At 31.5% G+C, this 22,909-nt stretch overlaps 1 protein-coding gene across 3 annotated transcripts in view; it reads left to right on the top strand.

Moving 5' to 3' along the window:
- Positions 1 to 20,468, top strand: part of Skp2 (S-phase kinase-associated protein 2) — a 91,740-nt gene extending 71,272 nt beyond the window's left edge. For 2 of the 3 annotated variants that reach the window (XM_085818546.1, XM_085818548.1), the window contains exons 9-12: positions 6,541 to 6,668; positions 6,791 to 6,971; positions 9,024 to 9,230; positions 17,613 to 20,468. In XM_085818546.1, coding sequence (XP_085674672.1) covers positions 6,541 to 6,668; positions 6,791 to 6,971; positions 9,024 to 9,210 — 496 coding nt within the window. In that variant the 3' untranslated portion in view covers positions 9,211 to 9,230; positions 17,613 to 20,468. The remainder of the gene's footprint in view (positions 1 to 6,540; positions 6,669 to 6,790; positions 6,972 to 9,023; positions 9,231 to 17,612) is intronic. The other variant, XM_085818547.1, reaches the window with a different exon arrangement.
- Positions 20,469 to 22,909: the final 2,441 nt, after the last annotated feature.

The raw sequence follows: 22,909 nt of genomic DNA, 5'->3' as shown, positions 1-22,909 counted from the left end.
ATAGAGGGATTTTTTTTAGTTCAGAGTCTAATGTATTTGCACTGCTACTCTCCTAACATATAATATATCAAGAAGTATAAAGAAACCTTGCGCATAAAATATCCATATTTTATATAAAGATGCACTTCAAATGTTTTTCAGTTATTCTGTAAGATTGACTAATAAAATTGGTTGCTCGATCAAAATGGTGACATTTCTTTAAAACTTCATTATAGACATATAATATATATATATATATATATATATATATATGTGGTAGTAATCGCTGGAATCGAAAAGTGAAACCAGTGTTTATTTCAAAGCAAAAAGAATACAGGACATGTGCATGTAAGTTGTTTATGAATACAGTGCCATTTTATATGAATATGTTTCATCTTATTATTGAATTCAACTAATAGTATGATATTCTAAGCTAGAGGTTTTAGATTAAAGCATCAAAATAATTAGCCTGATTAGAATATTTCTGCTTCTAAAATTTGAGCTCTTGTATAAGAGTGGCAAAGTTAATACATTAATATTATAATATTTCTATTCTGAAATTTGGGCTCTTGTATCAGAGTAGCAGATTTATTACATAATACAAGAAGATTTCCGTTTGAAATTTGAACTTTTGTATTAGAGTCCTAAATCAAGAATTTTGTTTTGTGAATCAAGTTAGAGGCTTGAAATTTTCTATTTAGTTTAGCATAATTCAGCAGAATAAGCAAACTTTACAGAGTTTATTGAACGGAAAGCACATATTTTTTTATTGTATTGAGTTTTTTTCTGTTTCAAAAAATGTCATTTCTTGCCAAGGGTAAGAAACAAGATTTAATAGAAGTAGCTGAAGAATTAGGTGAGGAAGTGCAACTAACTAGTAAGGTCTCGGAAATTAAAAAAAATAATCATTGAAAGTCAATTTCACAATGAGGAAGAAGTTAAATTAATTCTAAACTGAGTAACTGCTGATTGAGAATGTCTGGTTCTCGAAGGGAGAGAAGAAACCTGGCTTGGGGAGCAAGGGCATATGAATTAGAAACAGAGCTGTTTGGAAAAGGTTTAAAACTTCAAGAAAGTTATCAAAATGGAAACAACATGCAGCATTGTTATTACCATAGACATAATCCTAAAGAAATCTCTAAAGATTTTAATACTAAACCTGTAATTAAGACAGAATGTACTAATAAAATTCATGAAAGGGAATTCGAGAAACACAGACAACCTCGCTGTTATGAATGTGGATTCTACTCGCATCTTCAACATTGTGATAAACTCAGAAGAGTTTAGAAACTGTACTCTCAAATCAATTTTCCAAAAATAGTTTTAAGGATATTATGGCTCCATATACCAGCCTAGGTAAATTAAATGGCTATAAAATGCCCATATATACAGATACTGATGCAACTTTGCATTTAATTTACATTAGTTTGTACGGCCTCCTATGTATACCAGTGAAATCATGTGGATACGAACATCTCTTGAAGAACATCCAGTGTGCTTACCTTTGGCTGAGGTAGAGCTTGAATGTGATCTTGGCCATATAGTAACAACGGCTGCAGTCTTAAGAGATTAATTAGATTAACGGAGGTATCTTTTAGGTAATAAAACTGCTGTCTTTGCTGTTTTATTTGAAGAAGCAAAACAAGATGATGAAATTCAAGTTCATATGATAAATGCTGTACAGACTCAGCAACATCTAAAAGAAATGGAAAATCTAGTCTCAACAAATGAGTGAAATTCTGAAACTGAATTTAGTGACAAAGACACATGAACTGAAAATGAATATTTGCCTCCTGTGAAATATGAACGTTCTGAACTAGATCTGAGAAAGGCTTTTCCAGAAATATTTGTACAAGAACAGAAGGAGAGTGTTGAATTGAAGCCACTTTATGAAGAAGCTAAAATAAAATTTTGTAAAGATACAAAATATGTGGAAAGGTCAAATGCTCTTTTCAAAAAAGATCATGATGGAATACAAAGACTATTGATTGTTGTTCCTGAGAGATATCAGAAACAGTTGATAACTATTTGTCATGAAGAAACAACAGCCCATCTTTGTGCAACAAAGACCAAAGCTGTATTATTCAAAACTTTTTATTGGCTAAATTGTTGCAAAGATGTCGAGAATTTTGTTAAAAGTTGTGCCAGATTTCAAAGAATTGGAAAGCTGCAAGATAAAAAGAAAGTGCCTTTTAAAATTGTCCCTGTTATCACAGAAATATTTTCAAGAATAAATGTTGACGCTTATGGGCCTTTACCCATGACACCTTCAATAAATAAGTGTCTTATAACTGCAATCTGCATGTCTTCAAAACATCCTGATGCAGTTCCTGTCGTAAATCTTTGTTCAACCATGATTGTTGATGTTTTCCTTCAAATTTTTAGTCAAATAGGATTTCCAAAAGAGGTGCAGACCAACCAAGCCACATCTTTTATGAGTGCGCTGACATCGAATTTCCTAGAAGAATTCTAAATTAATGTCGTACGAAGTTCTGTTTACCACCCGCAACACAATCCTGTAGAGAGGATGCATAGAACTTTTAAAAGAATTCTTTAAGTCCTATGTCTAGAATCTTTTCTGGAATGGGATAAAATCTTACCTTGGGCTTTATTTTCTCATCGAGCCACTATTCACAACAGTACAGGTTTCTCGCCATCAGAATTAGTTCATGGCAGAAACTTAAGAACTCCAATTATGCTATCGTATAAAAATTATCTGATGAAGAAAACAAAGAAAATAGTGTAGTGGACTGTGTTTTTGAACTAATGAATCAAATGATGAGATGTCAAAAACTTGCCATCCAGCATATGGATGAAGCCAAAGAAAGGCAAAAAGTCTGGTGTGATCACAAAACCGTAGAGTGTAAATTTCAAGAAGGAGACTTGGTTCTAGTTGTGGCTCCTTCATAGCCAAATTATCAGTTAAGTGGGTAGGTCCTGGAAAAATAGCTCAACAGTTATCAGAGGCAAATTATGTAATTGAGTTTCCCGAGAAAAATAAACTCAGGTGTACCACATTAATATGTTGAAACTGTATTTTTAATGAGCAGAAAATATAAACTTGGTATGTTTAGAAGACAGGATAGACTATGAAGATGAAATACCGACTCTAAATTATAGCTCAGATACTGAAATGTCTGAAGTTTTCCAAACCATCCAGTTGAATTCACAATTATCTGAAGATCAATAAAAAGCTTTAAAACAGTTGATATACAAGTATTCCTGTATTATCTGTAATGAACCAGGATGTACTGACCTTACTGAACTGAAAGCAGACAGACCAATATGTACAAAACCTTATCGGATGTCTGCCAGACAAACCAATATTTTAAAAACTAAGTAAGAAGTAGGAAAAATGATAAAATTCAAAGTAATAGAACGAGGTCAATCGAATTTCACCTTTCCACTCATACTGGTTGAAGTTTCTAGAAAAGAGGCAAGAACATGCATTGATTACAAGGTAACTAGGGCACAATATTTTCCCTTGCCAAGCATTGAATATTTAGTAGAAGAAGTATCATCTGCCAGCTATGTAACTGTTCTAGATCTTACTCAAGGTTACTTGCAGATTCCACTAACTAAAACAGCCGATATTCCACTAAAACAGCCCAGCGTTACACTGCTTTTGTGACAAGTTTTGGCACATTTAAACCCTTAAGGTTACCATTTGGGCTGAAAAATACACTGTATGATTTTAGACATTTGATGGTAGGATTATTAAGAAACTGTGAAGAGTTCTACTGTACCCTATATTGACAATGTCGCAGTATTCTCGCAAACCTGGGAAGAACATTTGAAGCACCTAGAAATTATTTTGGAGAAGATGAAAATTGCTAAACTGCATATTAAGCCTTCAAAAAGTCAATTTGCTCATACAACTGTCTTAAGTCATGTAGTAGGACAAGGTCAAAGAAAACCAGGAGATGTAAAAATCAAAGCCATAAAGCACTTCCCTAAACCTATCACAAAAACACAGGTATGATCATTTTTAGGACTTATGGGATTTTATCGAAAGTATATTTCTGAATTTTCTGTGATTTCTGCACTACTGACAAATTTTTTAAAAGGAAAACGTTGCAAATCAACAATAAATTGGACTGATGAAACCCAAAATGCTTTTGATGAACTCAAGAAACAGTTAACAGAAAATTCACTGTTGTGCAGTCCGAACATTTCTCAGCCATTTATCGTTCAGTGCGACGCTTTGAATATTGCTTTTGGCATTGTATTATCACAGACAAATGCTATAGGTGAAGATCATCCAATAGTATTTCTTAATTTATCAAAGTTTTCACCTACTGAACAGAAGTACAGTACAATCTAAAGGGAGTATACCGCCATTGTCTTTGTTGTACAAAAGTTAAAATTCTACCTAGATGCACCTCGTAAGTTCATCATTCAGACTGATCATAATCCTTTAATGTGGTTGGATAAAAATGCTGGGACTAATCCTAGACAATGGACTTGGATCTTACAACCTTTTAAATAAAAAGTTGTGCATAGAAAGGGGAAGCACCATCAAAATGTTGACAGTTTAAGTTGTGGTATCCAGACATCTCACAATTAAAAATATATATTCTAGGATGTTTAAAACTTCATTGTTTAAATATTTCTAATGTTGGAATATTAAATTTTATGTGTTTAATTTAAAATGTTTTTTTTGAAAAGCACTTGTACTCATTTGGTCTGGTATCTAATTGTATTTGTTAACAGGTATGCTTGACCACTTTTGTCTTGTAAACATATTTACTGTATTTAAACTGGAAATTTGTCTTGAAAGTTCCATAAAACTGAAAGAAAAACTTTTCTTTGCAAAGTTCCCTGTGAGGGAAGGAGTTAAAGACTAATGTATTTGCACTGAAACACTACCAACATATTATACCAGAGAGAAATGTGAGGAACCTCACATGTAAAATATCCATGCTTGAAGATGCACATGCTTAAAATGTTTTTCAGTTATTCTGTAAGATTGACTAGTAAAGTTGGTTGTTCAATCAAAATGGCGAGATTTATTTAAAAATTTCATTACAAGAGATACCGTATACATGACATGCAAGACTATGAAGAACCAGATTTCTTATGATATAGGAGATGGGCCCATTTTAGGTGAAGAAAATGACCTATGAATAAATTCCTTTAGACGTTATGCTATTACGTCACTGAAAGAAAGATCTGAACAATTTAGTGACTATATGGTGTGTTCAGTGTTATTTGTGATATTAAGAATTTGACACACACACACATACCAAAATGGGGACTTTCAATAGCAGTTGGAACTTATTAGTTGCTTGCCCATATTTAGGTGGAGGAGTATGTTATTCAAAATTTTATGGCACTAGGTACCGTTGTTTTATCACAATACGACAAACATACATACAGATTCTTCATTATTTAATTTCTTTAAATATAATAAAATATTAACAGTATTTCAGTGTATCCTTGAAAAAACATTTTCCTAAATGTGTTAGTTGCATTGCAAATCTGTTTGTGCATGCTTGTGTATCTAGCCTCAGCACATTGCAAGTTTTTCAGACTAAGGGTGATACAAAGCCTTGCTTTGTATCAATTCAATGAATTTGATGTTCAATGAATTCAATGAATGAGTGGTAAGAATAACTTTCTAAGACAGTAAAGGAAAGGATATTTCATGTTTATAGTATGCAGAGAAATTAGGGAATGCATTTGTTAAAATGTTTACTACCTAAGAAATAAGAAGATTTAAGCTAATAATTTAGAAAAAAAAAGCTTATATAACGAAGAAGATCTGCAAGATATCTTGCAACATATGAAGATACCTATTTGAACTCTTGCAAAATAAACAAAAGTTACATACGTTGAAGTGTACACAACTGTTGGAGTGAAACTGCACTAACATGTAATTGGGAATAGTTCATAATGTGCAAGATGTTTTAAATTCATTTAATTGTAATACTGTGCATTTTAATTAATATTGAAATAATAATTGGTGTTTTTTACAGTTTTTAAATACTTCTGTAATCTCTTTGGCCTAGAAAAATTACATCACTTTTAAATTTATTGATGTACAATAATAATTATTTAAATGAACATAACCTTAGTTTTCAAAAGGAAATCATTTGTAGTCTTTAATTTTTTAATGTTCTGAACATGCCACAGAAAATAAGAAATTTAAAAATGACCCATGAATAGAATTTAATGAGAATTTCATGTATCTGCCCACATCAGCACTGTTTTAGGAAGGAACTTGAAAACTTTTTAAACCAGCTTTGCAAATAATCATGGATGACTTTTCTCGTAGCATACAATTTAGGGCTTGATATTTTAAGTTTAAACACATTTCCACTAGATAACGGGTGGAAATCTTGTTGTTGTTTAGGTTTTTAAATACATTCTGTGTGAAATTTTTAAAATCATTTAAGTAGTTGGAAAGAAATTTTATCAGTTTTAAAATTAGTAAATGTATTGTTCAAAAATGTTCAAATGAATAAGTCCATATAGCTTTATTGACTACCTTTCATAAATGCTAAAATTTGATATAATATGCAGTAAGTTTTGTGTGAATGTTAATATTTTATGTTCCAGGTTAAGGGAATGGAATTTGGCATGGACTAACCTTGGTAGCATGTATTTTGGTGCTTTTGTAGATTTTATTCCTAAGTCATTGACGAGGCTTAACTTAAGTGGACAGAGAGAATCATTATTTGATCAAGGTAAGATATTGATATTCAAGAGACTTTTATTCAAAATATATAGTCACATATTAATTTGATCTTTTGTTTTTCCCTTATTAAATATGTTGTTATTCTTTTCCTCTATATTTTCATTATTTTAGTTTTATTTATTTATTTAGCTCTGATTGCTGTCATAAAACGATGTTCAGATTTAATAGAGCTTGATATTAGTGACTGCCTGATGTTAAGTCGTGTTTCATTTGAAGAACTGATAAAAAATTGCCCTAAATTAGAGCATTTGCATATGAGTCGTGCTAGCAACATTCCTACAGAATGCCTTAAGTAAGTTAATTTTTTTTGTTACTGCAGACTTTTTTTACATTTAATTCAATTGTTACAAAATATCTGCGTTTCTTTTGATTATTTACAAGTAACTCTGATTAAAATTTGGGATGCTACATATTACCTGCTTACTATGAAGAGAAAATGAATAATCATAATTCTATGTGGAGGATTCAGTAAAATTGTTTGTAGTAAGACTTGTATATAAATATTTACATATAATGAATAGTGTTTTTGAAAGATAATCAAAAAAGTGTTTTTTCAGACTAAAAGCTGTTGATATTCAGTTTTTTTTAGGGGGGAATACCCATTCTGCCATTTGATAAGAGAACAAGACTATTTTGAGGAATAAGGCAACATATACAAAGTAAAAAGAAATTTCATGACTCTATAAAAGTTGATTACGGTGATCAAGTACTATATGCAGTGATTATAGAATGCTGTTTACATAAGTGATTTTCTCCTTTCTGTTCAAGCATTTTAGAGCGTAACTTTTACAGACATAAAGGATAAATACCAGTAACTAAGTATAAACTGTAAATATTATAAATCCTTGCCTAAGGTAATGTAAGGTTTACATCTTTGATACATTGCCTCACACAGCAAAATCATGTTTTGCTTTACTGGAATATAGAAAAAATGGTTAAGTATACTTCAGACTAAGAATGTATGTATCATTTATACAAACCTCAATATTTTTGTAATTAAAAGGGAAAATGAAACATTTAAATTGAAAGGATTTCTGTTACTGCTTAATAAGTAGGTACATGACACAATTATTTTTTAAACAGCTGGTGATTTTTGTTGCTTTCACCCTCTGCTAGTGTTATAGGATCATTTAGTTCTTCATTTGTCATTTGATGGTTCATTTGATTCTCAACTAATTATTTGATTTCTCCTTCTTCTATGTCTAAAAATCCTTCTCTGCCTGGTGCTTTTGCAATTTGTACAATTTCCTTGGCTTCATTTTCAGTCGATGGATATCCTTTAAAACTGTTAATAACTTTCGGCCAGAACTGATGCCAGCAAGTATTCATTGTTGATGAACTCACTTGTTCCCACATGAGTTTAATCATTTCTATGCAGTATCATATCTTGAACTGCTTCCAGAACGCCATTAGGGTTTTATACTTTCCTTCATGTAGTGCTTTATTTACAGAGATGGAAACACCCCTGACATAATAGGCTTTGAATATTTTTATGATTCTTTGGTCCATTAGTTGGATTAAGAAAGTGGTGTTCGGTAGAAGGAATTGAACATTTGGATGCAGTGTTACAAGGGCTTCAGCACTGTGTCTTGAAACATTATCCAGAATTAGGAGAACTTTAAAGCTCAGGTTTTGCTGTTCTAAGCAATGTTTGACTTCTTTAATAAAGGAATTTTTAAACCATGCAATAAAGAGGACTTTTGCAATGTGGCCATAGCTCTGCAGTGTACCGCATATTATTAAAATTAAATCCTTGGACAAACTGAATGAAGACAACTAAGATGGATAATACATATATGCAAAATTGCGTTCCGCAAGTCCGCATTGGGCAAGAGTTTACTGTATTAATAATATTAAATCTTCTATGTATAATGAGTGATTCCTATTGCTAAATTTTAATTATTAAAATGACAGCCGAATACCCCTTGGAAAAATATTCAGGTGGGCAACCACAATGGTAGTCCCAGAAATGGTGACAGAAAATATCCTGAGGTTTTTTACTTCAGAACAGGTACTTCAAGGCCATTTTTTCCTTCTGGATTACCTAAAACCATGGTAACAACCATTGCAGAAGGTGACTGAGACCTCTTGACTTGCTAAAATCTCTTTATGGCGAAAATGACTCTCATTACAATTACAAATGAAGGAAGGGTCAGTGTGTGACCTTAAAAGTGTGTATTTTTAGGTAATATATAATAATGCAGCACCCAATATTTAAGTGCTTAAACAACATGCATAGTTTTTTTTTTTTTTTCTTTCTTTCAAAATTAAATTGTAATCTTTTGTGCCTTTATTAGTATTATAAAATTATCTAAATAGAATATTTTTCTTTTCATTTTTTTAGGTTATTGAAAGGTATGAAAAATTTCAAAAATTTAGAAATCTTCAAAACATTGCCTGAGGAATCACTTGCTTCATTACGTGAATACTTACCCAATGTCAAAGTAAATGACAATCTGTTTTCAACTATTGCCAGACCAACAGTTGGTATACGAAGAACTAGCATCTGGGGATTCAGAGTTCGAGACTGAGGTCTCCCTCTATGGAAGTGGTGAGAAATGAATTTCACATTCATATAAATATAACTATGACTATATATTTAACAAAATATATTGGATACTTTGTTTAATTTAACTATATACATATATATGTAACTGAACTTCAGAAAAGGGACATAATTAGGATTATTTGGGTTATTGCAGGGTTCTTATGGTCCTTAAGAGTCCTTGGATTTTTGGTCCTTAAAAGTCCTTAATTTTGGCCAAAATCAGCAGAAGGTCCTTAATTTTAATCATCTGAAATTTCTGTCTGTTTATACGACTGCCATTTTGAGTGTGAATTAGCATTTTGGAGGAATATTTTTGGCGATTCACTGACATATATGTTATCTTTTGAATGGGTTCATGAGTTATAATTTGTTTCTATTTCTAATATAAATGATGGGATACTTGAGTTTCTAAGCAAGAAGTGAAACATAAGCATTTCAAGATTCATTTTTCCAATAAAGAGCTAAACAACTTTTCGCTTTGGGGATTTTGGCGATTTTAAGATAAGTTTCTATAGAAAATTTTTAATTCCGAGATCTGAATATTTTTCCACCATTTTTTTTAAAACATTGTAACATTGATAAATTTCATTAAAATAATGGTAATAATAATTATATTTAAAAAATAACATTAAAATAAAACATTTTGATTTTTTGCTGTCATATTAGAAAGTTTCATTTTGGCAACTTATTACACAATATTTTGAATCTGAAAAATAAACAAGGTATAATGCTATAAAGCACAATTTACGAAACAGCTCTTAGCAAAAACAAAATTAGCTATGCATTTAATTAAAAATGTCTTCCCTTTAAATTTTTTTATAGTAAGAGTTTTTCTCGTGTAATTAATTGTCTTAGAATATTAAAAATTCTCAGAATATGCATGAGTTTTCTCTATAAAATTAATTTTACACTTTTTCCCTCCCTTTTTTTTCCAAAATATTTATGGCTTTTTGCTGTTACAGAATTGGTAGGAATAATTTTTCTTTAGGATTTTAGACATTGCAGCTTGGAAAGTGTAGAAGGACTTGAAAGCATGATTTATAGACTCACAATTCTAGAAGATTCAAGAACTATGTGACAAAATGAAAAATGTTTCCATGGTATCAACACGTAATGGACGCATTTTACAGAAAGTTTGCGATGAATTTCTTATGTTTTGGAGTATGTCTGGAAGAACAATGAAAACATAATATTTGAATGTTTTACTTCTGATACTAGAATCTTTTTCTTAATATATTTATCTTCCCTTTATTTTCTCTACTTTTCACTAGATACAAGCATGGAAAATATCAAATCTTATCACATGGGCAGGCATTAATAGAAAGGAGCTTTTTTATTAATAAAGAAATTGAAAACTTACAATTTAAAAGGTTCATCTAATATGATAGAGTTGCTGAGCCAGATTAAATTAAAATTAAATTGTATAATCTTTGACCATTAGTCCACATTTTTAGTTTGAATTTGACCGTTCTTGTTTAATTACGTCACCGTGAGCTGTAAATGATTTTGTTAGCATCAGAACATGTCTTTATGTTCTAAGTTCTTTTTAATTAAGAGGCTTATTTAAACCTTTGTCTGATACTGTAGTTACTTTTAGACATAGCAATAATTTGTTTCACATATGCCGGGGGGTTTTGGACTATTTAACTTTTACCAGATCAAGTAAACCCTCATAGGTACATTGTGGAGAGGTTGGCAAGTTAGGAGATAAAGCACGCGGAAACTAGTGTGAGCACTGGTTTGCATATTGAGAAATCTCTAATTGTTAGAAAAGATGCTTAAAGAGAAGGAAATCTATATAAACTAACCAAAATGATTGGGAAGGCTTCAAATTAATAAATAATGACAGATAAATATTTTGTTGAGTGTTGTTGTTACTAAACATAAATGTTTTGTAGCTTTTAAGGCTTTAATTATCCTAATATCGTTTAAGAATCAGTGTCATAAATTACATGTATTTTAAATTATGAATTTTATTAGATTTTAATTTTAATAGGACTTTTTCAACAAATATTGTTAAAAAATAAAATTTAATAGTGGCCATGTAAATCCATAATGACTAAGGTTATCTAACTACCTAATTTAATTATTTATACTAACTGCTTACCCTTAAAAATTATCTCTACATATTAAAGCGAGTTATTTTCTTTCATTAATACTCACTGTGGTCACAGGATAAAACACAAAAATGTAAAAATTGAACTTTGTACAAAACTTATTCTTTGCATCTAGTGAGACTTAAAATAATACAAAACAATTTATCACCTCTCTAATGCTTTAATGGCTTATTGGAACCTTAAAGTATACTAATTGGGTTACGACCCCTGGACTTCTACACGAAGCTGTGACACTAACTGCATCAAACAGAGCCTGACTAATTTTCAACAGTTGCCAACCATGCCTAAATCAGGCCTTTCAGGTTTGTTCTGTTCAGCAGGTCTCTCTCTAGACAAGCAGCAGCGGTAGCAACTTTCAGTCTTTTGCTTCGAAAAGAGTGCTGAAACGAGCATTGCTGGGAAGCACGTAAAAGAGTAAGAGATTTTGCCTACGATTAAAAAACACTAGATTCTGAATACCATAGCAGATTCAGCATTACCCAGGCTGTGCCATGGAAAGATCTGCTACTCTACACCCCCCTAAAAAGCTCATTTTTGGTTATATGATGATTACATGCTTATGAATGGGGGAAAAAAGTAACTTAGGTATATAATATTTACACTTTAGTCTATTTTTTTTTTATCATGGTCCTTTTCGAAGAAAGTGACACCACCTTTGAAAAAGTACAACCCAATATTGCATGTTTTCCACATATCCTGGGATCCGTATCAGATTCACTATCTGAAAGCAATTCATGTAGCATTTGAACTGCTTTAGAAATGGTCATCCCTCTCCGATCCATTTGGAAAATAATTAAAAATCTGAATTGTAAACCATAAAATAAAAATATAAATGTCTACAGCTCAAACCTATTAAATGTAGCGCTAAGAAAACTTCTTTGAACCAAAACGAAAGAGAAAAAGAGAACTGTTCTAGTGAAAAACCAAACAGTTATCCCTGACAAACTGATAAAATTATCCCTGACCTTCAGAAAATCACCCCAACAATTTCTTAGTTGATAACCAAACCTCCCCTCCAAAAAGAGGGAGGGAAAGAAGAAAGAGAAAAACAGGAAATGAAACACAGATGTGGACCCACCTTTCTATGTTAATGAGCTGCAGAAAAACAAAGATACAGCTGCCTCTCAGTGATCTGGACTCGCAGTGAACCCAGTCTGGGAATGCCTCGGTTCGCCAGTCGATTTTAGTCAAGATTTCAAGGCAAAAATTTAAAACTAATATAGAATAAGGAGATTAGCATACAGCCAAAAAATAACAGAGAAATTTCCTTTCAAACAATTCCTTTTATACCCTAAACAAAATCTGGAAGATTTCTTTGAAAAATGAGGGTCTTAAAAAACTAAACATGGCTAAAATATATGGACTGGTTTGTGTTGAGCTGCCATCTAAGTAAAGAAGATTCAGAGTAACCTATAGTAATTTTAAAATCCTTTTTCATTCAATTTTTCTGTGTGTACAGAAGGAAATTTTTAGGTGTGCCCAGACCAAGCACACTGTGCCCAAAGGAATAAGATTAAAATATTTAATACTACTTGATAAATTGCATAAAGTTTATTTTATTCTCAAACTTATTTATAATTATGCTAATTAATTCATGTTTAGTAATAATGCTTACTACTTAGGGATCTATTTTATTTTTAGGATGGTATTGCAAAAGTGAAAAGGCATAGATATTTTTAATTGAATTTATTCAGTTTCCATTTGCTCATAGGTCCTTAATTTTTTTCATTAATGGTCCTTAAAAGTATTTAATTTCTGTGTGCAGGAATGTGTACGAACCCTGGTTATGGGAAAGCACATTAGGCTTATCTGTTTATGGGTAGAGATTCCTTCATTGAAGACTTTCTATGGAAATAGATTCAGATAGCCTTACATTGTGCAAAGTGATAAATTCAGATGAGAATCACCACCAGAACATGAATATGAAATAATTTATAACATAAATTTTCATATTACCATTTGGCCTCACTTTAATTTTTTTCAGTATTCTGCCAGATAATGATTTAAGGGGAAAAAACTATCACGTTAAATATTCGATGATATTAATAATTTCAAATAGAATATCAAATTTATGTTCAAAAGTTTAAGTAAAAATATAGTTTTGAGATACAATTCTCAAGTTTTTTTTATTTCCAGAGTTGCCAACTCTCCCAATTTACGTAGAAAATTTCCGATTTCTGACCATACTCTCACCAACCCAATTTACAACATATTTCACCTGACTTTCTCTTATTCTTAAAATTTCAAACAATTTTTATGTAGCTTGGCTTAATACTTCATTATTTGCATCCAAAAAAAGTGATTTGGAGCATCTGAAAGTGCATGGTTTTTCTCTAGATTACATATAAAGAAAACAAATTCATTTCATCAGTGAGCCATTATGGCGCCCTTCTGCTTTGCAAGTGAGAGCAAATGTATCCGAAAACACTGTATTCCATTTCTCCAATAAGCATCAAATGCTGCCATCTGCCATATATTAGCCATTAAGAACAAAACAAGATCAAGGTTGTTATTTCGTTCATCTCACCGCTGATCGCTGTCAGTTTCACATTCGTTCAAGAAATATGTAAAGAAATTGCAATTCTGGAAAAAAGGGGGGGATTATTCATGCATACTGCACAAAAAAGGAGACAGTTCTAGAACTCCCATTCTACTGGGCCGATTCACAAAATTCAAATTGCGTTTTCAAAAGCACGACTTAAGATATATATTAGATTTATATACAGCATTGTTCTTTCTAAGATAGGTATTGTGACACAAAACCAGACTTTTTCTGAAATAATATACTTTCTTTTTTCAATATTTCGATTCTAATACTCCATTTATGCCTAGATATTAAATTTTGTAATTTCGGGTGGGAAATTTATGGAGAAATTAAAAAAGTTATTGTGACGCATTTTTATCAGTTTGTGCCAAGAATAATCCACTTAGCAAACTTATTAATTTATAGCAAATGTATTTTCCTTTCCTTTCTTTCAATGTACACAAGCGGAAAGAAAATCTTCTTTCATATTTTCAAGTAATTTTAACAAAATGCGTAAACCACATTTGGTGTTATTACCGCTTATATCATATATGCCAAATTTCAAAACATGCCAAAATGTAAATTCAAGTATATCTTAGAAAATTTTGAATAAAAAACTAATTTTTTCAGGTATGCTTAGAAATACATCTAAGATGATGTTAAAAATTTTATAGGTTATAATACAAAAATTGTTTCAAAAAATTGATAAAAAATATTTAAAAATACAAATATTTGAAATAAATTGTAAAAAATGTACAAATTATATTTGGATTAAGCCTAAATTTTGAATTCTGGAAGAAAGAATCAAGTAAATTTAATTTAAAAAAAAAGAGATGTTAATAAATATATATCAAATTCAATTAATATCGAGGTGCTAAAATTTTGAGAGCAAATTTTTTCAAAACTACTCGTGCGATTTTTTTTAAAACTTGGCAGTATGACATAGTTTGAGTCTTAGAATCGAAATATGGGGGAGGGGGGGAGAGGAATTGGCATGTCATTTCAGAGGAATTCCAATTTTGTGTCAAAATACCTAGTACAATGCAATATATATAAAATCAAATACATATCTTAAGTTGCACTCTCGAGACATGAAAAACGCAAGTTGAATTTCGTCAATCGGCCTAGTAGGGAATGGGAGATATAGAACTGTCTTCCCTCCACCCCCGAAGTGTACCTTTCAAAAATCATACACAGATGACTTTAGTTGTATTTTGTCATTAATTGGTTAAAGTTAATTCATTGTGAAAAAATATTTTTTCCATGTATTTATTTTTATAATTAAAAAGTTCTTTTGTCATTGAGAAAATTCTCCTGAATTTTGACTGTCATAGGCTGGCAAATATACTTTTCTTTTCTGTTTTTTTGCTGCATACATCTTATCTATATTGTTGGTAAAAAAGACATGTTTAAATTTCTGAAAAATAGTTTAAATCCTGCTTTAAAACGTTTTTAGTGGTAACCTCCTACATTTAAATCAAAAAAAAGGGGGGGGGAGAAAACTATTAATAAATTAAAAAATATACATATAAAATAATGATATATTTTCCCTTTTACTGAATATTATGTGATTCCTTTAACCCTTTGACTACAAATTTAAAAAAAGAAATTTTTACCCCTTTTTCTGTCCAAGTGAACAAAATGTCATAAATAAGGTAAATTTAGCATTTATTTTTTTTGGGGGGGGAACAAATGATTTTCAACATTATACATTGAGGAACTCATGTTTGTTCTTTCTCTTTCTTACAAATGAACAACGACTTTTGTGTACAACGACCACAACGGCGTCTTCATTTCCAGCTATTGGAAGATGATTCCCAACATTCAGGAGATTCTCAATACTTTTAATTCCAGCAGTAATTTTTAAACTTTTAGTGGGACATATATGTCCTGTTAGCAGTCAAAAGGATAGTAATAATGATGTTACCATAGATTTTTTGAAACTTTTCAGTAAAATAATATTTTGTTGTACAATGTTTTAAGCAATATGGATACATCTTGTACTGTTATAATGATTTATTTTGTCACTTACTAAATTGTGTTGCAATAATTTTCAGCAGTTTTTCATGTAACATTTTAATTCAAGAACTATATTTATATTGTATTTTTGTTTAATACCGAAAAGAGCAATGTTTTATGTTAAATTGCTTCTAAAACGCCGTTAATGTGACTGCTTTTCTTTGGGAAATTCATAGAACTAAAAGTGTTTTCTTCTTTATGTTGATGGCTATCATCATAATCTTCATGGTAATGCTTTCATTTAACCATGTTTGTACGAGGTGTATTCGGAAACTAAGTACTGTTTTGAAAAAAAAAAATAGTAAAACAATTTTTTTGAATCCAATTTTATTTTTACATAAAAATACATGTCTTATACTATTTTTCAACATAGTTTCTGCCAATGATCAAACACTTGTCATAGCGGGTGACCAGTTTTTGTATACCATCGTCAAAGAAACTTCTCGCCAGTTTCGATAACCACGACTCTACAGCATTTTTCATGTCATCGTCAGAACCAAAGCACTTGCAACCAAGCTCACGCTTCATGTGCAGGAACAAGTGATAGTCGGACAGCGCCAAGTCCGGGCTGTACGGCAGGTGATCGAACTGCTCCCAATGAAACTGTCGAATTAACGATTGAGTGACACCAGCAGTATGGGGCCGAGCATTGTCATGGAGCAACACGATTCCTTTACTGAGCATTCTTCTTCCTTTGTTTTGAATGGCACGCCTTAGTTTTGTTAAAGTCTCACAATATCATGCCGTATTAATGTTTTCACAGCTGGGAAGAAATTCAGTAAGCAAAATGCCTTTCCTATCCCAGAAGACAGTGCACATGATTTATTGTGATGACATTGTCACTTTGAACTTTTGTTTTTTCGGAGAATGAGTGTGTCTCCACTCCATCGATTGTTGTTTTGATTCTGGTGTGAAATGACACACCCAAGTTTCATCACCTGTCACAATTTGGTTTAAAAAGTTTTCTCTCTCATCACTGTACCGTGTGAGAAATGTCAGGGCACTACCAAGTCGCTTTGTTTTGTGAACATCAGTGAGCATTTTTGAACCCATCGGGAACACAGTTTGCAATAATTCAAGCAATCAGACACAATTTCAAACAAAACAGTACGTGAAATTTGTGGAAATGCCTCTGAAAGAGTTATCATTGTGAAGCGTCTGTTCTCATGAATTGCTTCATCAACTTTCCTTACCAAATCATCGGTGACAACAGAAGGCCGACCACTCCGAGCCTCGGCGTGGACATTTGTTCGACCTGCATTAAACATTCTTACCCACTTTCTCACCATTCCATCACTTATCGCGCATTCACCGTAAACTTCTGTCACTTGACGATAAATTTCGGCCAGTTTAACATTCCTCGCGTTCAAAAATTTAATCACAGCACGAATCTCACAGTCAGCGAGAGAACTAATTGTCTTAAACATTTTGAATGTGCACAGCAAACTGAAAACACAACATAGAGCAACCAAAATGGCGACAGTTGAAAGTCAGTGAACAAGAAAGACTAGTGCGCATGCGCGGGACGCCTACCACAGTGCTGCGACGGCGCTAGAATGAAACGGTACTTAGTTTCCGAATACGCTACATATTATTCTGCTGATATGCTCATTGTGTTTTTTAATTCATATACAATTTAATGTATAATATATATTTGCATAATTATATGTGAAGTAAAATGCATTGTTTTGATTAATGTACTCATAAAATTTTCTTTTCTTTCAGGCAATAATACTATTTGCTCATGATTTCAAATGCAAATTATATAATTATTGTGAAGGATACTGTCATACTTGTTCACAATCATTATGTTTAATAACTGCCATTTTTACTGTGATAGCATTTCATGCTACCTGTTTATTCTCAAGTCACTCCTTTTGCTGCTTCTGTGTTTAAATGGAAGATATTCAGAATTTTTTGTTAGATGAACCAGAAGTTTTTCTCAAACTTCCTGTTGATGATTTTAAGTTATATTTTAATTAATCTTCATGCATAAGAATGAAAGATTGTGTGTGTTATTTAATATGTATGAATGTACAGAATACTTCAGCAGGCTTATATATTCTTTTCTACTTACATTTGCTAATATTTTTTTCACTTTCATGTCTAACGAAGTAAAGTGTACATTACTACACTCAGAAGTATAAGAATATTTTTGATAGTACTGATAAGAATGTTAGAGATATGGCCATACTATGTGTTATTTATATTTTGTTTGAAATATGTTGTAACATTTTATCCTATTCTGTTATATCATAATACATATCATGTTCCAGGAAGAGCTTTATGTAAATGTGCCTTAAGTGTTCAGATGATCACACTTGCAAGCATTTTTATTAAATATGTTGACACTGCCATTTATATTACATATTGACAAATGCTCTGTTTTGCGTAAATCAAATAACTATTTACTCAGTAGAAAAATAGATGGATTTGTAATTTTTTATATGAACTTCTATTTAAATGTGTTGTTTCTATATAACAATATAGTCTAATTCCTATATTTGTTATTTTGATAAAAAAAAAAAAAAAAGGTCTGGAGGTATTTTTTCTCCTCCAAAATGTAAGTAAAAAGAATGAATGAATTTCGTTCTTTAAATTCAGACTAAGGAAAGGTCAAATGCATGAGTTTAGGAATAATAAGTAATTTACCATGAAAGGAGTAAAATGTTAGTTTTGCAGTTAAGTTTGTTATTTTCACCTTACATGAATTTTCTTTTTTAAATGGCATCTGCTCTACATTTTTAAGCAAGTTTAAAAAAGCATAATTTTGAATTTATTTTTGTAACATGAAAGATAATTTTTTTGCATAAAAACAATTTGAGAAGTAAGTTAAAAGTATTTTGGCAAAAATATATTTAAGGGTGACCGTTGGTGATGTTTGGCGGTACATGGACACCGAGTTTGTGCAATTCTTTGACTTGTTATTTTAACTTTGTGTAGCAATGACGTTTGTGCCAGAAAACGCCTTTACACAAACCCAAAATAACAAGTTAAAGAATTGTACAAACTCGGTATCCATGTATACATCAACCTATTTTCACTTTAAAAAGCATCACAGAATTGCACAAATTAGACATTATGAAATCCCTTGACTTTGTCCATGTACATATAGATTTATATTCACTTAAAAAGTCAAAGGAGCAGCGAACAAAAAATACATAATCTCAATAAACTACATTTTAAATCAAACAATGAAGTAACATAAAAAAGGAAATTTATCTTAGCACTACACAGAGGAAATATCCACTTACCTCATTTACAAATTTCCCCGTCTTCAGTCAAACAAAATTCCTTAACAGCATCCGAAAGCTTCCTAAAATTATACAAACTAGAATCTGTATACTGGGGTTGCCACATAAATTCACAAAAATAAGAGTAAAGAATAAATATCCTCCATAGTGCAGGTATTTTCCGACATTCAACCATATGCATTTCCTTCCTACAAACAGGACACTTATAATGACCTTCATTTACACACTAGTCAGTTCATGCTTTTTTCCCTTTCTTTCAAAATTGTACAGAAACTTCAAATTAATATACAACATTCAGCCATTTTACTGTGTAAACCACAAAATAACGACGTACCTTCCCATCATTAAAATTCACCACAAAATCCTTCCCATCATTAAAATTCACCGCTATCATGCAACCAATTACATCATAATAGGGTTTCCATAGCATTCAAAACTACACAGGTTACCATAAATGAAACAACAACTTGGCAATAAATGAAACAACTTAGCGATAATCCAAGGAGCACCATTCAATCTACTCTACCAATATTTCTTTTAGCAATATAACATAAAACTTTTGCAAAGAACATAGATTGCAGTTCAGCCCAGAGTATGTTTGTTTACCACCAGCGGCAGCAAAACTCAAGTGCAAAATTTGGAAAAAAAAGGAAAGTTCATCTGATCAGTCCAACCTCAAAATGAGGGAAGAAAGTTACATAATTTTTTTTTGTGTGTGTGTGTATTTTATAAAATAATGTTTTGTGTAACATTATTTGGAGATATTTTATTGATGCGTGAAATTATCTTTCTTTTAGGTTAAATAAATATGTAATTTCATCATAGTTATTAACTTAAATTCATATGCTGCAGTTGGATTTCAATTGGTTTGATTAACTCTGCTCACTTCACGTTGGTTTTGTTTTCCTCAACTGATAATTTAAAAAAAAATAAAAAAAAAAAAATTGTGCAGATATCCTAAATATATATGAATTATTTTATTTTTACTTTTTGGAAAATGCCATTGCTGTTCTTTATGTAAAATGCCTGATTTTTCTTTTGATCAACATATTGCATTATTTGATTGATTTTAAAGATGGTAAATAAAATGAATGCATTCCAGTATGTTAATTTTCATAGTCAGATTTTTATTCAAGGGTGATTTTGTAACTTTTTTTTATGAGGGAATTGGGTGAGAATAAGACTATCAATTATTTTTACTGCATGCTTTACTCTTTAATAATTACATTTCCTATTTTTAATTTTTGGGTTTTATGTACTTTTTTCATTAAGTATGCCTGTTATTTTGCATTAATGCAATTATATGAATAAAATGTTTTGTAGTGTACTTTGTGTAGTTTTCTAGTCAGTAACATTACATAATGGGTATTCATTTATGAAATAAATTCTTCTGCGTATTACCCTAGAATTTATACCAAAACAAAGGGTGGAAGCAAAGCAAAAACGAGTGTAGTGCCAAAGAAATAGTAAAGAAACATGACACACAAGATTTGAGATTACATTTTAATGTATACAACCCAAGTGTAATCTCAGATCTTCTGGTCAGGTCTAGAAAATTATCATAAATTCAAAACATGGCGTTTTCATTGCATAATAAGAAACATCCCCAAACACTTATATTAAACTGAAACTGAGTTATATTATAGTCATCTGAAAATTGCCACTTAATTTTTTTTTACTTTTGATCACAAATCTTGGTCTAGAACCGAAACCACTTGTCAACGCCAGGAAACATTCTTGCTTCTAAATTCCAAAAGCTCAAACCCCAGCCATCTACTCTCATTCTGTCTGTTAATCTTCCCACTGTAAGAACTAATTGCTAATACCTCTAATGTTAATATTTTGGAGGATCAGATGAAAGTATTAAGATAACTTTAACCTTCCGAAAACCTCTAAGCCTTCAGCTTGTCGAGCCATTTCATTTCTTTCAAAATTTTGAAATTCGGTAAAATTTCAGAAACACAGAACAATTTTAATAATTGCTCATTTTAAATCTTAATAGAAAAGAAAGCCTTACGTAAAAATCATTCAAATCCAAATATTATTATTTCCAATGCTGTTACGAATGGACAGATTGTTGTTATGGACAAACACGCATTCATATTGATGGAGAAATGAGACTGACAAATGAAAGCCAATATTGCTCCATCCATAAAAATCAAGCAACTTCTGACCTTACAAGACTTAAGACAGCTGTTAAATCTTCTCATATATTCTCAATTCAGTTTAAAAAATCAATCATTCCACCTATTGCTAATTGTGGTAGGTTTTATGCTCTCACCAAAGGTCACAAAATTAGAATCCCTTTCCGACTTATAGTTTCTAACTTGGAAGTTAGAAACTGTGGCCAAATATTTAGTTTCTAAATTTTCCCCATTACTTTCTAACAGTATTACTCAGCACTCCGTTCTTTTGAAGTCATCAAAAAAGATATTGCTTCCCAGAGCTCAACTATGATTTCCTTTGATGTTAAATCACCGTTTAGAATTCTAGTTAAAGGAGTCCTAAAGTATCTTAAAAATAGACTTCAAGAACTTCATTTCACACATGCTAGAACTGAGGAGTTATTTCTGTCACAAGTTTCTTTGAATCAAACCCACTTCATTTTCCAAAATAAATATTATCGCCAAAATAAAGAATATAGGTAATCCTGTGAGTCCACTATTTGCTGACATTTGAATTTTGTAAATTGGCTGCCTTCTGTAGTTTATTTCAGTGGTGTCCAACTAGTGGCTTGCAGGCACCTGGTTGCCTGCAGTTCTACATTTAGGCACCCACCAGCCACAATCACAGTACTGCCATGAGACAAAAATTTTACCCTAATTCTAATGTAAAAAATGTAAACTCATCATGTACAGAGGCACTGAATTTATGTTTACCTACTCGAATGTTATCATTCCTGTTTCCATGATTTTTAACTCCGCTGTAAATTGGGATTAGAGTGCTGGCTTTAATGCAAGCCCTGCATTCATCGTTTGTGCAAACAATAAATCATCCATGCTGTTGCCGATCACCAGTTCTGTTGAAATGTTTGCGACAGCCGCTACTAAATTGCGCTGTTTCTGGCGAGTTTTAAAATGACACTTTTAATTATTACATATATTTTGTGGTGTGCTTATCGACAAGTGTGATGTGTCAGGGCCAACCAAGAAATAGAAAACTTACCACTTCATCTACAAATGGGAGGAAAAGCTGCAATTTACAAATAATGGCAAAAAAGCAGTTTGTTTATTATGTAATGCTTCAGTAGTGGTACTAAAGTGGTTGAATGTCATCATAAAACCGTTTATAAGGATTTCAACAGTAAATATTCTCTCAGGTCTGCTTTATGTAAACAAAGTTCAGTCACTGAAAGCTCAACAAATTTATTAATAATTTTTTTAATAAAAAAATTAAACATTTTGTTATTTAAAAAAATATTATTATTTTTAAAAAATTACACAAACCCTCCTTCAGAAATGTGATGCAAGAATGCAACTTAAAGAAAAGTAAGTTACATTCTTGCATCACATAAAAAGGCATACTCAGACAGAGCCCTTGTGGAAGAAACTGTGCTGATAATGTCAGAGTCTAACAAATTTTAAAACAGAAATGAAATAATCACAGGTATAAAAAATGTGCCTCTGTCACGAAACACAGTAGTACAATGAGTGGATGATATCTGCATACAAATGAGATATGATTTGGAAAAATGTGTGTCTACTTTTCCTGAAGTTTGATAAATCCATTGATGTTACTCACTGCGACTTCTAATGTTAAGAAGAATGC

Source organism: Stegodyphus dumicola, chromosome 6 (genome assembly GCF_044657685.1).
Source record: "Stegodyphus dumicola isolate Sdum_Otavi_A_Nest chromosome 6, ASM4465768v1".
Classification (NCBI taxonomy): domain Eukaryota; kingdom Metazoa; phylum Arthropoda; class Arachnida; order Araneae; family Eresidae; genus Stegodyphus; species Stegodyphus dumicola.
Note: the sequence above shows the minus strand (reverse complement) of the source record. Positions and strands in the feature narration are given on the sequence as shown.